Source organism: Psittacula echo (genome assembly GCF_963264785.1).
Source record: "Psittacula echo genome assembly, chromosome: 11".
NCBI lineage: Eukaryota > Metazoa > Chordata > Aves > Psittaciformes > Psittacidae > Psittacula > Psittacula echo.
Genome location: NC_137746.1, coordinates 6178116 through 6194903, shown reverse-complemented (window position 1 = coordinate 6194903; position 16788 = coordinate 6178116). Strand labels below are relative to the sequence as shown.

Below are 16788 nucleotides of genomic sequence, written 5' to 3'. Positions count from 1 at the left end.
TACATGGATTTAATACTAAAAAATATTTGTTAAAATAAGTAAGGGTTATTCAGGCTAAGCGCCTCCCTCCCCCCTTTCCCAATGGTCTCGTCCTTTCCCGTCCACCCCCTCGCCCTCTGATCCCGATGGTTTCGCCCACCGCGCCTTTTTTCCCCGCTCTCTGGTTGGCAGATCTTTAGCGGAAGTGGCGTCAGTTCCGCCGGGCGCCGGTGGAGGCGGAGCGCGGGCCCGCTGAGGCAGCCGCGACGCCATGTCCACATCGCTGGGCTCCAACACCTACAACCGGCAGAACTGGGAGGACGCGGTGAGCCGTGGGGCCCTCCTCTGCCGGGAACGGGAGGCCGGTGCCGCTACCAGGCCCTCCCGTGGCTGGGAAAGCGGACCTGCTGCCCACACCGCTGCCTGGGCCCTGGCGGGGTTTGGGGTGTCCGGTATCTGGGGAGGGCCGGGCTGGGCCCGTCGTGTGGCTGTGGGCGTTCTATAGAGATGGGGCTTTTCCTGGGTGGGCCTAGTGCAAACAATGGGCACGGGAGTAACGGGGGTGATGACATCTGCTGCGGGCAGGGCTGGAGAGTTGAGGTCGGTGGGATGTGATTTTTCGGTCTTTGTTTATGTTTTAATTCGAACCAGAATAGCTCTTGGGTCATGGTTCTGTTACAATATGGGCCTTGGGTCGCGGCTTGCAGCTCTTCCGATGGTCTGATCAGTTTTAACTCCGCAGCATTGTTTGCAAAGTGTGTTTTGAATGCTGTTGTGATTATAGACTTTGTTGCAAAATCCTGATTTTTCTTCTTTTTTGCTCAATTTTTAGGACTTCCCTATTCTGTGCCAGACATGTCTTGGAGAAAACCCATATATTCGAATGGTATGTGCCTGTTTGACCTCCTTTTCTGTGTTATGGCCCTGGAACTTTTGGGGTCTGGGGGCTAAGATAAGCCTGGCTACAGGAGGAGATGCTGAGGTTGATGTGTGTTTGTCATTAGTTGGTTTTGCTCAACAGGATGTAGTTCCAGCAATGTTGGTGTGCAGTTTAAGAGTAAATCAGTCAAAAAAGGAGAGCAGGATGATACAGTCCAATGTCTGGAGTGCAGGAAATACTAGAACACAAAGCTTTGGTAAATGGTGTGTTGTGGAGAACCATGAGCTGCTGACATATCAAATAGCTGAGCACAGCTTCTAAAACATGAAGAATATGCACCTATAAAAATAAAGTAAAACTCTTTTATGAAGGCTTCCAGCAGTGATTTAAATCCCTGTTTGTTTTCCTTGGTTTCCCCCATGCAGGATGAGTCAATCCGTTTGTGTTGCTTTTCTCTGTGCTCAGTTTGGCTGCGTTTGACCTATGTTCATATGATCTTTCCTGATCATTTGCTGAGAGAGGCTATGATATTTGCTGAGAGAGATGATGATGTTTTTGTGAGGCACAGCCCCACTGCTGGTATAGGTGTTATGGCAAAGCCTGCTTCTTTTCATGGCCTTATTTCCTGTAACATCATATTTGCTTAAAAATAGCTGCTAAAGTTCTTTTTCATTCTCACCTTTCAGTAGTGTGTGAGGTGAGACTTACAGTGCTATGCTTTTCATAGAATCATAGAACAGTTAGGATTGGAAAGGACCTTAAGATCATCAAGTTCGAGCCCCCTGCCGTGGGCAGGGACACCTCGCACTAAACCCATGTCACCCAAGGCTCTGTCCAGCCTGGCCTTGAACACCGCTAGGGATGGAGCATTCACAGCTTCCTTGGGCAACCCATTCCAGTGCCTCACCACCCTTACAGTAAAGAACTTCTTCTTTATATCTAACCTAAACTTACCCTGTTTAAGTTTTAACCCGTTACCCCTTGTCCTATCGCTACAGTCCCTAATGAAGAGTCCCTTTCCAGCATCCTTGTAGGCCCCCTTCAGGCACTGGAAGCTGCTATGAGGTCTCCACGCAACCTTCTCTTCTCCAGGCTGAACAGCTCCAACTTTCTCAGCCCGTCTCCATACGGGAGGTGCTCCAGTCCCTGATCATCCTCGTGGCCTCCTCTGGACTTGTTCCAACAGTTCTGTGTCCTTTTTATGTTGAAGACACCAGAACTGTACACAATGCTCCAAGTGAGGTCTCATGAGAGCAGAGTAGAGAGGCAGGATCACCTCATTTGACCTGATGGCCATGCTGCTTTTGATGCAGCCCAGGGTACAGTTGGCTTTCTGATTTTACATTTAATGAATTAATTAATGAATGATTCTAAATAAAAAATTGATTGAGAGTTTTTTACCTCTTTTTGGTCCTGTTTTCCTGCCAAGGTGAAAGCTCAAAACCTGGGGGTGAGTGAGTCAAAATGCAGCATGAGGGGAAAAAAACACATGCTGTAACCTCAGTGATATGTTTCATGGTTTATGTCAAATTGATGATATTTCTTTTTTTTTCTGTTTTTGATTGTATTTCAGACCAAAGAAAAATATGGAAAAGAATGCAAGGTATGTTTGTTGTCTTTGGAAGAAGGGATGTCAAAACTGGCACACATCTTGGAATAATATATTTTAATGTTAAGAAAACCATTGGCTTGTCTGGGTGAACAACTTAGAGCATTTATGTAACTATATAAATTTTGATGTCAGTCTATGGGTGCTTTGTTAGCCTTAAAATAGCAAAATTGTGAAAGAGTGCTCAGACAGACTTAGGATTGATCCATGTTAATCAGAATTAGGTATTACAAATATTGTTATACTAGATTTGAAGGTATTTCAGTGGTTTAGATGATCTCATGTTTTCTCCTGAAGTTTGTTTTCACTCGTGAGTGGTGCATAAATAACTGGAGTTTATGTTTTGCTGTGCATGTGTTGTTCATGGCTATGTGGTGATTATGTTAGTTGTCTAAGACATAAGCCATGAGTATTTCTGAGAAAGCAAGAAACATTTGGTGTTATTTCGACTGAGAGAAATTAAAAGAGTGTTTTGCTCCTTCTATCAGCTGTCATCTGAGGCAGGGAGAAGGTATGTGTTAGAATCCTGATTTTCTTCCAAAAACTATACATGCAGTGGAAGCAAATGCATCATTCAGCCAGATAAGACAGAGAGCAGTAATTGTCTTCTGGACCAGAAGCCTCATAATCTCTCATTGGGCTTGCTGCTGAGCTGGTGTTTGGTTTATCTTTAATAGATAACTATCTATTAGTTATCTATCTCTAACAGCTCGATACTGACCTCACATGGAATGGAAGGGAATTTCTTTCTACTTTTGAGTCAACCTGCTTTTAGCATTCAGGTTATTGTAATGAATCAAAAAACATCAAGACAGAAAACCTTTGTAAAACTTTCTCCTGTGCAAGTAAGATGGCAAATACAAACAAATATTTAAGGTCTGAATCTGTGATAGTGATATAAGTGTTGACTTTCTGTTGTCAGATTTGTGCCAGGCCTTTCACAGTGTTCCGCTGGTGCCCTGGTGTTCGCATGCGCTTCAAGAAGACAGAAGTGTGCCAAACGTGCAGCAAGCTGAAGAACGTCTGTCAAACCTGTCTGCTTGACCTAGAATATGGTATGTACCAAAAATGCGAACTAAGAGGAGGAGCTGCTTGCTCCTCTTGCCTCTGAACTAAGAGAAGGAGCTGCTTGCCTCTGAAATGCATGCTGGTGCAATGTCTCACTGTGTGCATGTCTCTGGACAGTCTTTGAGAAGAGCAAGTCTTGATGATGACATTTCTGCTGAGGCTCAGGGGCAGCATGATCTGCTTGAGCTGTTACATGAGTTATCTTTGGCCTATGCAGGTTGCAATAACTATTTCTGCTCTTTCAGCTTGTGCCTTCCTAAGGATTTATTTTTGTTTGGTTTGTTTCATTCCAGGTTTGCCTATTCAAGTGCGGGATGCAGGACTGTCCCTTAAAGATGAAATGCCTAAATCTGATGTCAATAAAGAATACTACACCCAGAACATGGAACGAGAGGTAAGAGAGTGTAGTTATAGTCATGCTTTTTCTGTGTTGATGTATATAAGACAGGAATGACCTAGCTTATCTTAAAATCATTTGCTTGCTCTTATTCAGTGCATGAATTTTCAGTGGTGTTTTATACATAATTATTTGTGTTTGAACTACTGTTTAGATATCCAATTCTGATGGCACTAGGCCAGTTGGTGCGCTGGGAAAAGCTACGTCTACCAGTGACATGCTGCTGAAGCTGGCTCGGACCACTCCTTACTACAAACGTAACCGTCCTCACATCTGTTCCTTCTGGGTAAAAGGAGAGTGCAAGAGAGGAGAGGAGTGTCCCTACAGGTACAGAGACATCTTAAACACTTAATTTGTTAACCACTGTCGGATACAGCTCCCCTTGGGGTAGAAGAACAGGGAGTGCTGCAGTGAACAGTAGATATAACACTCTGATTGGGGTCAGTGTGAAACTTGGGTTCAGTTGGGCCGTAGAACCAGTGGATGAATCTTAGTTGTGGCAAGTTGGTTTGTGAGGAGTCTGCTGTGTGATCTTGCAGTGCTTTCCTGAAGCAGCGACCGCAGCTCTGCTCTTGCGTAGTTCATTTTATCCCTTCATGGCGTCAGTCCCCTCAATCAGAGATCTTTGTCTTTGAACAAGAGGCCATTTGAAATCCAGCTGTTATATTGTGTAGTGTTGAGCACTGAGCTGTCAGAAGTACCATTCATTCACAACTTAAGGCAATCCTGGCTCAGTTTAAGTTCTTGTTTCTTTTTGCTCGTTTTGGCATGTTTGTGTGAACAGGGTTAACATGTAAGTGACCAGAGGGAAGAGGGCAGTTACAGTAATTTTAATGTGATGCAACTGTGAGTGATTTTTGTTTGCTGAACCTTAGACATGAGAAACCTACAGATCCAGATGATCCTCTGGCTGATCAGAACATCAAAGATCGTTACTATGGAATTAATGATCCCGTGGCTGATAAACTCCTGAAGCGAGCATCCACCATGCCTCGTCTGGACCCCCCTGATGACAAGACTATCACTACACTGTATGTTGGAGGGCTTGGAGATACCATCACTGAATCAGATCTCAGGTGCGTTGGTGAATTTGTGTTGCCCTTGACTTGGTATTTGAAGCTTTGATTAGTGCTCATCTCCAAGTGAGAAAATCTCTTGGAAGGGGAAAAAGTCAGTCTGGTTTTCAGTTTTCCTTAATGGGGAACTGGTTGGTGGGGAAGTGCAGAGGAGTGCCAGCTTAGTGGGGAACAGTAAACAGGCACATTTCAAATGCTTTGATTAAAATTTCTCTCTATAAAGATGAATCATCCTGAGCTGTTGGGGATACTCTGCTACACTTGGTACAAGAAAGTCCTATAGCCTGTCTCCTGAGAAAAGCTGCTGCAGAGTTTTTATTGCTCCATAATTTTATAGAGGGATAAGAGACTTGATTTCTAGTGGTTACTCTGAACTAGTGATGGAGAAAAGAAAGGATTTGAGCATAACTGTTTTGGCACATGATGAGATATACGGTGCTGTGTGCCCTGTGGCTGGAAGGAGTGAGGTTTCATAACACTCATTTTTCCCCACACAGAAATCACTTCTACCAGTTTGGGGAGATCCGAACAATCACGGTGGTGCAGAGGCAGCAATGTGCCTTCATCCAGTTCGCCACCCGCCAAGCGGCCGAAGTGGCTGCTGAGAAATCCTTCAACAAGCTCATCGTGAATGGCCGCAGGCTCAATGTCAAATGGGGAAGGTGAGTGAGGGCGAGGAAACCTTGAGGATTCTGCCACAAGGTTCTTCGCTCAGTTATGCAGCCTTGAAGAGCAGGGTTGGGTGTTACACTGTGGTAAGTACTGATCTGTGAATAGTCAGGGTCCTCTTACAGTTTGGTTTTCTTTCAACAGTGGGATCTGGGTTGGAGATGACACAAATTGTGTAAGGGATTTACTGGTAGAAGGTTATGGATGAGTTTCTGTAGTTTTGTTTCTCATTGTCTCCTTAAGCACTGTTTGCACACTCTGTACCAGGTGTCTCTGATGGGCTGTGAATTTTTCATCTTTGGCCTAAAGCAGTGGATCTGGATTAGATAATGTGAAACTGTTGTGGTGTGAATATCTGCTTATCTTCCTTTTTCTCATCCTTGTTCTCAAACTTTTGTCTGTTTTTTAGGTCCCAGGCAGCAAGAGGAAAAGATAAGGACAAGGAAGGTACTACAGAATCCGGGATAAAGCTGGAGCCAGTTCCAGGACTCCCTGGAGGTAAAGGAGTGTTTACATCTCTGAAACACTTATGCTGACCTGAGAGAGGCTGGAGCTAAACCTCAGAGAGCAGTAGCTGAGTTCATGGCAGTAGAGGCACTGGTGAGCCCAGAGCAGTTACCTACAGTAGGTTTGCAGCAGATCCAGCTGGGATTGAGAGGCAAGCTTTGTCTAGAAGCAAATTCTTGATGAAAAGAGTTCTTTATGTGGTGAGTGAAAAGGTAAAGCTGAATTCAAGTTACTTAGGTCTGAGGTACTGGCAACCCATGCATGGTTAATGTCTTCCTTATCCACTGAGTGTAATATGATGGAAAAAGCAAAGCTGGTTTTGAGTGAAGGAAAATGGTGAATGTTTGGAGTTTCAGTGTAGTCCTCACTGCTCTGGTTCATACATGCAATAGTAGTATCGCTTTGTCCTTGTGGAAGAGCTGCTTGTGCCTCTCTCTCTCTGAAGGCAGACGCCTCTGCATATCTTGATTGAGAGATTTTCCATAACCACCATGTACTTTTTGTGCAGCTCTCCCCCCTCCTCCAGCTGCAGAAGAGGAGGCTTCTGCAAATTACTTCAACCTACCTCCAAGTGGCCCTCCAGCCGTGGTTAACATTGCCTTGCCTCCTCCTCCTGGCATTGCTCCACCACCACCTCCAGGTACTTGCATTTCCCCTTCAAGTGGGGGTTAGATGATCAAGTCCTTCTTGTTCTGCTGTTCTCTCACTGATGCATGCCCTGCATGCATTCCTCAGCCCTCATCATGCAGTGTAAACTGATGACCTAAAATGAGCTGTCAGCACAGTTTTAATTAAACTGAGCTGCCTGTCATGGTATGTATTCACTTGCAAATTCTCAGGCATGTCAGAGATCCCTGTTCCTGGTACTGAGACCTCAGTGCTTTTGCTGGCTGTGTAAATGCCACATTAACTTGAACTTCAAAGGGTAATTTTGCAACTGGTGGAATGCCAGCCTGTGTTTGGCTGTGTGTATGTATCTATCTGGAGACCCTTTTGTTTTATGGGACATCAGGCCCTTGTGGATGTATTTGCTTTACTCTGTGCTTCAGCAGAAAGCATTTGATTGACATTACAGATATCTGTCCACTCCTCCCACCAGCTTTTATCTGTGAGGAAGGATGTGTGTTGGGTGAGGATTGCCCCCAGTTGTACTGGATAAAGGGGAAGGAGTTTGGGGATTGGAGTCGTCACAGGAGAAATGCACGTTTCTAAGGCACAGCTGTAAGCCAGCTGTTTTCTGGTGGCACTTCCAAGCAGTAGTACATGTGTTGCTTGTTCTGTTTGTCTGAAGCTGCCAACTTTGTTTCCACAGGTTTCAGTCCACACATGTTCCACGCCATGGGGCCACCGCCTCCCTTCATGCGAGCCCCAGGCCCCATTCACTACCCATCTCAAGATCCCCAGAGGATGGGTGCCCATGCAGGGAAGCACAGCAACCCCTAGCACCTCCTGCCACCCTCATCCTTGAAGTAAATGTTATTTTCTAGTTACCATGATAGCACCATATGTCGAGCTGTGGGTGAGCTAGAGCTGCCTTATTTCCCTGCTTGCAGACACTGGGCAGGCTAAGCTCTGTGTCTCTGCTAGCTAATCAGATTGTGGATACTTCCCAGATCTTTCATGTAGTGTTGAGGGGTGGGGGGTTTAGGGGGAGAAGAGGCAGACAGAAGGGCTGTCAGGGGTCTGTGGATCAGGTGTACCAGAATGACTGTGCTCTCGTGTATCCCGTTTGCACACTTTTAAATAAACTTCTGGAAGAAATGAAACCAAACCCTTTTGAAGCCCATCTGATGTCCTCAGTCTGAACACCATGGACTGTGTAAAGGTAACCAGAGACTCTTCTCTGTCAGGTAACTAATGACTTATTATTCTAATGAGGTATTAAAGACTGAATAAGAGCCAGAAAACAAGCGTACTGGATGTGCCAAACCCATGGGCTTTGCCTTACTATTGCCACAGAATTTCCCCCCCTTCTTTTTTTTGACTTCTGGCTTAAAAAAACCCCAAACCAACCCCTTTTTCATGCTTCACTTCTAATCCTGCACATCCTGACCAAGATAAGATTAGGTCATGCAAGCAGCCCCTGGGTAGTGCATCTGTATGTCAGCTGTGTTCATGCAGTAGATCTGTGGACATCTTTCTGTACAGCAACACATGATGGGACCTGTTCTGAAGCTTCATTTGCTTGGTTTTTAAAAAAAATACATTAAAATACTTGAATTTTTCAACCTTTTGCTTAGACCCTGCTTGGTGGAGACAGTGTCTGAGGACTTCGGAGTTTCATTTGGCTGCTGCCAAAGCCACGGTGGAGAGTGGGTGATGATAGTAGGTGTTACGTGCTGCCCTGAGTGATGCCACTGGTGCTGCCAGGCATGGAGTTGGTGCCAGGGCCATGGTTGGCTTCCTCTGGAGAAGAAGCTGGGCTCTGGGCACAGGTTACTGGTTTAGCTTCTGTAAGAGCCCTTCCAGGGCAGTGTTGGAGGCCAGGCAGAGGCCTGCTGGTGCATGAGGGAGGGCTGCAGCCTCTGTCACTGCTCTGGCCCCAATTTGCACTCAGAGCTGTGAGTGCTGAGCAGGCAGATCTGGAATGCAAACAGGCTTTACATTGTCACAATTCATTTATTACTTCCAGCCAGGTCCCCAGGGGTACGCAGGTTCTACAGCTAATGGGCAAATTGGAGAGAGAGGGGTTTGGCACAGCCCTTGAGCATCACAAAGTTTAAATCCAATCTAAGGAAAAAAATCTTCACTGTGAGGGCAGTGAGGCACTGGAATGGGTTGCCCAGGGAGGTTGTGAATGCTCCATCCTTGGCGATGTTCAAGGCCAGGTTGGATGAGGCCTTGGGTGGCATGGTTTGGTGTGAGGTGTCTCTGCCCATAGCAGGGGGGTTGGAACTAGATGATCTTAAGGTCCTTTCCAACCCTAACTATTCTGTGATTCTATATTTAAGGAAAGGACCTTTTTGCTTTCCAGTTGCATTTTTCATTTCCCTTCAGTTAAAGTTTCCTACCTGAATGGTGTGTTGTGGCAGCAGACTCTGTGTGGGATCTGCACAGCACCACACGTACACCTGAGGCAGCTGTTAACTACTTTTTTACCAGCAAATTTACTTGCCCAATTCAACCATGGTGGTGGAACTAGAAACGTTTATGCTGATGCTTCTGCTTTTGGAAGATAAAACAAAGGTAACATTAAGAACCTGACGGAAGCATTTGAAGTTAAGATTCTTGTTAGCAATGAGCAGGGCTTTCCAGATGTTCCGATAACTGTCCTGTAGCCTGTTGGTAGTTGTGTGTCCCACTGTGTGTCACTGCTGATGCACACATTCAGAGGGCAGCCTATGTTTGCTCTGTAGTCATGGCTGTGCTCATTTTCCCTTCTGCTGATGCAGAAGTTACCGGAATACCCTGGCAGCGTCTTCCACCTGGTGCAGTTCTGCAGTGCAGTGATTCCAGGCAGGGCCTGATCCTTACTGACTGGCTATAGGAAGCAAATCTGGCATAAGTCAATCAAAGGGTTTAGATGTTTAAGCAAGGCATGCAGATAGCAGTGAGAAGGGGAAAATATCAGCTGCCAAGTGCCAGCCAGAAGCTTATGGAAAAGGGAGCACAAGTTTCCAGGTAGAGTTCCTCTCCCATATACCCTGGTTGTGCTGTGCTGGTGAACAGGCAGATTTCCAGTTCCTCATTTGTTTTTGTTGTCCAGCCAAGCCCTGGGTAACAGCTTTTAACATGCCAATGCCTCCGGTGACTTGTTTTGCTGCTGCTCTTCAATTATCACCTCCTCTTGCTGTCCTGACCGGAATGACAGATGTAGAGTTGTTCTGAAGATGGAATTTCTCCATCTGTTGGAGCAGGTCTTGTGTGTCAGTACAGCAGCAGTGGGATACCTTGGTGTGCTGCAGCCAGTGCTTCTGCCATTTTCCATGAGGACAGGCTGTACAGGATGTTTTGTATGGAATTGTGCTTGTGTTAATGGTGAGAGCTTGGCTGTCCTTGTGTCAGTGGTGGGTACAAGGGGGGTTCAAAATGGTCCTGTCCTTGAACTTGTTCAAATCCTGCTGAAGGCAACAACCAGAGACCACCAGCTTGGCTTTCATGGAGAACACTTACTCCTCTCTCCCCTACAGTGCGAAGTGTGCTTGAGTCTAGCAAGAGAAGCATCCGTGGTGATGGGGAAGGGAGCAGGTGTGCTACAGCTCGTCGCTCTCCGGTAGAATCCGCACCCAGCCTTGCGGCACCCTGTTGAAGTTACGCCTGTGGTCAATCACCTCCAGAGCGCTCAGGTTGTCCAGTTCCGTGGCAGGCACAAAGAACAGGTCACTGAGCTGTGTTCTGTCAAATGGGGCAGGAGTCCTGCAGTGGAGAAGCAGCAGATTTAGCATGTTACAAGGAAGGGATTGTGAGTAGTGAAGATGAGAGACAAAGCAGGTCTGGACTTAGTAACTGAGCCCAGCAGTAATCTAGCAAGGCCTGTAGAAAGTGGTAACCCTCCTCTTCCTCCCCAGGATGCCATTAGAGCCTCTGCCAGCCCAGGGAGGTGCTTCTGTTGTACAGAGCCAACGTCAGCTCAAGCTTTGGCAAATCAGAGTGGGGTTTGGTGCCTGAGTGGTTGTGGAATGGGAGGAAGGAAGCATGTTGTTACCTTCACTGTAGTCTCTTTTGATGGGCTCCACCACCAGCAATAGAGATGAGCTGTGTGTGAGAGGGGTTAGATTAAGAGAGCAAGTGATGGTAACAAACCCTCTGGTCTTTAGGAAGTGACTTGTCCACAGCTAATGTGTTCTGCAGAGGGCTGAGGCTTATAGTGCTGCCTCCTGATGGCTCTAGCACGTGTGCAGGCAACTGCCTCTCTCTTGGCCTTGGCTCTAGGTTGCCTTTTGGGACAGCTTCTCTTCAACAATCACTAACAGGAGGAGCAGTGCGGGGGCAAGAGCTGTCATCCCTTTGTGGAGAAATGTGGAAAGGGATTTGGGAAGAGAGTGACAGCCTCTGAGAAGCCAAGAATGTTGGTTTTGGAGCAGCACATGGAGACTGAGCTATCAATGAGGCAGAGCTGGGAATATTTGCTTTGGGAAGTGCTGCTCGAACATGAGTAACGTGGCACTGTTTTGCAACAGAAGAGAAATAAGGAGGGGAAAGGTAAAAGAGAGAGGTCTGTTCCAGGAACTTTGTCTCTTCTGGGAAATGACAGTCATTTCCAAAGCTTGGGTTTACTCTCTCTTAAGGCAGTGAACTTTAGCAAAGTGTCCTCACATCACAGCCTGAATAAATCCCAACTTTAACCAGACTTAAAGTCTGCTTGAACACAGTTGCTGTTGAGATGGTGAATGTGCCCTGTGACCTGGGTGAGCTGAGCTGGGATTCACCTCGCTTTGGGCAACACCACTGGCTTCTCTCTTAGTGGATTTGTTCCCAAAAGCTTGTTTTTCTGCAGTTTGGTATTTGATGAAGTGAGAAGCGATCTAAAAGCCAACAGCTTGGAAGATCATGAAAAGCCCAGTTAAAAGCAGATTGGCTCTCTGAAAATTCATGCCTCAGTGAAGAATTAGAGGAGGTGGCGAGAGGCTTGGTGTTAAATTAGCATCCATCTGTATTAAATAACAGTTCAAGACTTTAAATAGAAAGGCAGCATGTGAGAAGGGAGAAACAGAACAGGGGAAAGCATTATTCAGAAACATGCCCTTGCTTCAGTCCCCATCCATAAATAAATTCTGAGGCAGGAGCATGGGTAAATGTTGAATAAAAGAGCTCAGTGTCTGCAGCAGCTCCTTGTTCTCCCCCTACGGCACCTCCTTGAATGTTACTGCTCCAGGGAAGCTTCTGGGAAGGAAAACCTGAGGGAACAGCTCTTGCAGCCCCTTTGCTTGTCCCTTCTGTTGTCCCTCTTCCCTCTGTCCCTCAGCCACACTCCAGTGCAGACCAGTGCACTGCAGCACTCACTGGTGTGGAAGGGGAAATGCAGAGGGGCTGAGCGTCCAGCAGCCTTGTGCTGTGCCCCTCGCCGCACCGCATAGCAAAGCCCCAGGGCCGAGGGAGAGAAGAGCAGCAGAGAGGGATGGTGGCAGCATCATCTCAGCTCCACCAGCTGAGATCTCTGCCCTTTGGGGACACTGTTCCCATGCAGAGGGGTTGTAGTTCCCGACAGCTCCTTCTGCCAGGCACTCAAAGCTCAAAACTTGTGTCCCCCTCAGCTCAGATACAGCTTGACTGTGGGCTCAGGAAAGCTGCTGCCTGCAGAGGCCCAGCACCATGGCAGACGATAGTGCGACAGGGAGCAGTGCTGTGCCCTGGAAGGAAGCTCCAGTGGGAACTTGCCTATTGGAAGGTGACTTTGGCCAGGCCAGCAAGGATAATGTGCTGTCATCCTCATGGAAGAAGCTTTTGCGAAGGAGGAGAGCCAGGACCTCAGTTTGCAGATTCCCTGGAATGATGTTCAGCTTAAAAACTCAGTTGGCTTTATCCTACCTTGAGCTGCTGACGCTTTGCTACCACCAGATCTCCATCTCCTGGATCCCCACCAAGCTCCTTTCCAGAAAGATTATCCAGGGTCCCAACCTTGACCCCAATGTGATTTGGAGGTGCAAAGAGGCAACAGCCTTCCATACTCCATTGAAAGCATGGATCTTGCCAGGCTGAGCCAGCAGGAACTCCCTGACCTGAAGACTTCAGTCTCAAGCAGGTGTTTGGAAGGAATCTGGTGACCTCTTAGCACTTTGTGGGAAGATTAACCTTATCCCCCCACCACTTCCAGCAGCTGCTTGGATACCTTAGTGACATTATGAGAGAGACTTGGCACTATCTGTGCCATTCCTCCACCCAGCCCAGAGCTGAGCCTGGCTGGAACAGCAGTGATTCCTTCTCTAGGACCACGTACATGGGAATTATCTCTGAGGTTACCCAGTGAGATCAAGCTGCACGAAGACAGTGGTGGAGCTAATAGGGGATGTGGGGAGCTGCTGGAGGCAGGGTCCTTTGCAGAGGAGCTACAAAGAGCTGTATAAAGACGGGATGGAACATTGCATTTCCCTGGCAGGATGCAAGGTGCTTCCTGAGGTAGGGACAGACAGGATGCTGGTGCCTGCTCCTTGGCCAGCGTTACCTGTTGAAGCTTCTGAAATCCCATTGAGAGGGTCTCATGGGTGGCTGGTACTCGCCGAACACAGCATTGTCCTTGTCACCGAGGAGGTTGTGCCATGGGGACCTGTAGCCCTTGGGGATGGCGGTGACATTGAACTTCTCTGGGGGGACTTCTTTGAGGGGACCTGAGTACCCTGTGCAGGGGGAGAGATTACATGGGCTGATGTGGGTACAGGAGTATGAACATACAGCAGATATACCTCATATATTTATACGGGTTTTGGTGCTCGCTGCCTGCAGCCCCTCATTGTGAGCTGACAGCGGTGTCACCTCAGGAGTGCAGGTGGCATTTACCTGGGGCCAGAGCATCGGGGTTGAGGATTTTACTCATCTGCAGGACTTTCTCTGTCTTCTTGGGCACTTCAGGGGGGCCGCCCTGGGGTGATGCTGCCACATGGAGCTCGGAGTGGTAACTCTGCTGGCCCCCAGCATCCTCCCCTGCCTGCAGAGGGGAGAGTCAATGGGCACAGGGAGCTCCCCCTGCCCTGGTTGGAGCTTAAGAGGCTGCTGAAAGCATCTTGGAGCCTCCTTCACCAACTCACCGTCCACTCATTTGCTGCTCCCTCCCTGTCACCTCTCTCTGTGCGGTGTGAGCCACCCGGCCCTGGGAGCTGCAGGAGGTGAGGAGGGGGGTTAGTGATGCACAGAGGGAATGGTGCCATCCCCTTGCTCTTTGGTGGATGCTGAGCCTTGCCCATCTCCATGCCCACCCCACCAAGCCACCCCTCCTCTCCCTTCATCTCAATGTAACTGCATGGCTGAGACACCCCTGACCGCACCGGGAATCGCTTCCCTGCTGGGAAAGGGCTGTCCCGGTTGGAGCTGGGGCTGAGCCGCAGACCCACCTCCCTGTGGCTGCTGAGGTTCTCAAAGGTGAAGCGCTGCATCCGCCGCTGGCGCTGCTGGAAAAGCCGGGACCCGCGGTTGTGGGGCAGGGAGAGCTCCTCTATCATCAGGTCCTGCGTGGTGCTCACCTTCTTGCCCAGGTCCAGCCGGGGCTCTGGGGGGACCAGGGGAGAACACAGCCACAGATGAGGCTGCTGCAGGACTGGGGACCCCCGTATCTGGTGCAGGGACAGCGGTGTCCCATCACTGGGGTCCCTGTTGCTGTGCCAGGGACCAGTGTGGGGAATTATCCGGGAGTTATCTCAGCTCCGGAGGCTCTAACAGCTCCTCCCACCCCCATGCATGGACCACTCCAGCTCTCAACATGCAACTGCTGCCCCTTGGGGCTGTAGTGCGAGAGGGGACCAAGGCACAGAGACCCTGTGGGACCTCAACCACAGCTGGGTCTGGCCCCTGGGCAGGGAGGGCAGCACGGTCCCGGGACTGGCAGCACCCGCAGCACCCCCTTACCATCCTCAGGGCCCGGTCTCATGATGGCCATTACTTGCTGCTGTGCTCCTGGGGCAGCTCTGTGCGAGGGGGACGGATCCTGCCTGGCTGGAAGAGAGAGGCAGCCCTAGGGTGGTACCAAGCATGGGGATGCATCAGCCCCAGGCATGCTATGAGGAGATGTCAGGCTTGGCTGAGCATCTCCCCTGGCCAGCATCATCCCTGAACATCTCCCCTAGCCAGCATCATTCCTGTTCTGCTCTGCATTCAGTCATTGGATTCAGGAGAACATTCAAAGCATGCTGCCCTTCAGCCTCTGCCTGTTGCCTTTCCTCTCTGCCTTTCTGTAGGGCAGAAAGTGTCCTCCTTGCCCACAATGAGCCGGTGTCCTCATGCCCTGAGCCCCCTCAGAGCAGCGCCCACAGCCTTCAGCCGAGCAGGGCCCTGGCTGCCACCCCACCAGCACCTCTGCTCCAGCAGAGCTATTTTCAGCCACAGCCCTGAGGGTGTGGGAGCCACAACCCTGACCCTGCCGGAGCTGGGGAGACAGCCGGGAGCTGCGTACTGGGCACCCCACTCTGGGGACACCATACCCTGACCCCATGGTGGTGATGTCCCCACCACTAAGACTGGGGTGTCCACAAGCACCCACCCACCCACTCACTGACCCCAGCATGGGACCTCACCTCCCTTACCTGGCCAGGGGATGTCCCTGGCGCTGGGACCAAAGATGCTCTCCTGCTGCGCTGGGGATGAGGATGAAGCCAAGCTGTGGTCACCAGTGCTTGGTGGTCCTGCTGGTCCTCCAGGACACCCCTGCTCCTGCTGCTCGCTCCAACCCGTGCTGGGCTCCAGACCAGATGCCAAGGTCCAGCGTGGGACAGCAGCTATTTCTGGCTGAGAAAGGGGGCAGAGCGGGGCTGACCCTTGGGATTGGGATCTGTCACCCTGCATGGAGCAGGGATGGCCCCTGGGGACAGGGATCTGTCACCCTGACATGGAGCAGGGATGGCCCCTGGGGACAGGGACCTGTCACCCTGCACAGAATAGGGATGATCCTTGGGGATGATGCTGTCAACCCAGCACAGAGCAGGGATGACCCCTGGGGAGCGGGATACTGTCACCCTGCATGGAGCAGGGCTGGCCCTTGGGGACTAGGATGGTGTCCATGCAGCAGCAGCAGGAGGTGACCATGTGCCACATGTGCGCAGGCCACCCTGGAACAGATCAGAGCCAGGCCGGTGGGATAACAGCAGTTTATTTCCAAGTTGGATATACACGTGTGTGGCGAAGGCAGGTTGTGGCTGGTGAAGCAACGGGAGCTGTGTCCTGAGCAGGACAAGCTGCAGAGATGGGAGCAGGGATAGGCTGTCTCTGACAACACGTCCTGGGGAAAGGGAAGGGGTGACAAGGGCTCCCTGAACAGGGAACGTGCCACAGCCCCACCAGCACAAATGCATCCTTTCTTAGTGCGTGTCTCATGAGCACTGAGGCTGTATGCTCTGCATGGGTACTGCTGGTCTCTGCTGTAGCATCCCCTGATATCCCAACCAGCTCCTGCTCACCCTCGGCTGGGGACAAGTGCTTTGGGCACCCATTGCCCCCCCTGGGCACCACTGCTGTGTCCAGGCTCTGCCACGTGTCCACCCTGACACCCTCCTGTCCCCATCACCCATCCAGAACCTCCCTCTGGCACTGCTGCCCTTAGGGGCCTCTGCCTGCGTCCAGCCCCTTGCAGGGCTCCCCATGGGGACACCATGTCCCCAAGACACTCTCATCATCACCTCCTGCACCTGCACCTCCTCCAAACCCTCTGAAACCTGTACCGCTTCCTTCAGCCCCCATAGACCCACATGCCCTCCCAAAGCCCCCGCTGCCACAGTGCCCACAGATCCCCTTGTGTCCTTCCATCCCACAGGGATGGGGACAGGGATTGACTGAGGCTGGGGATAGGGACAGTGACTGGTTACAGGATGCGGCTGAGCCTCTTTGGCTGGGCAGGGTCTCAGGGCACCTTGACGTGGCAATAAATATCTTTGGCTCTCTTTTTGGTCACCAGGGAAGGATTTGGGGGAATTTCTTTGAGGAAGGTTTAAAAGTAAAACCAAAAGAAATAAAGAACTAGGAG

General features: G+C 49.7%; 2 protein-coding genes across 2 annotated transcripts; one reads left to right on the top strand and one right to left on the bottom strand.

Moving 5' to 3' along the window:
- The first annotated feature begins 58 nt into the window (after positions 1 to 58).
- On the top strand, positions 59 to 8389 carry RBM22 (RNA binding motif protein 22). The gene is made up of 11 exons (XM_080627447.1): positions 59 to 304; positions 812 to 865; positions 2433 to 2462; positions 3391 to 3523; positions 3830 to 3930; positions 4088 to 4260; positions 4809 to 5009; positions 5507 to 5671; positions 6088 to 6176; positions 6694 to 6825; positions 7498 to 8389. The coding sequence occupies exons 1-11, from the start codon at positions 251 to 253 to the stop codon at positions 7626 to 7628; spliced, it is 1263 nt and encodes a 420-aa protein (XP_080483573.1). The 5' UTR covers positions 59 to 250; the 3' UTR covers positions 7629 to 8389.
- Positions 8390 to 10266: 1877 nt separating this feature from the next.
- On the bottom strand, positions 10267 to 14727 carry MYOZ3 (myozenin 3). The gene is made up of 6 exons (XM_080627294.1): positions 14682 to 14727; positions 14171 to 14325; positions 13868 to 13936; positions 13620 to 13767; positions 13288 to 13459; positions 10267 to 10541 (listed from the first exon to the last, which is right to left on the bottom strand). The coding sequence occupies exons 1-6, from the start codon at positions 14710 to 14712 to the stop codon at positions 10379 to 10381; spliced, it is 738 nt and encodes a 245-aa protein (XP_080483420.1). The 5' UTR covers positions 14713 to 14727; the 3' UTR covers positions 10267 to 10378.
- Between the last annotated feature and the right edge of the window lie 2061 nt (positions 14728 to 16788).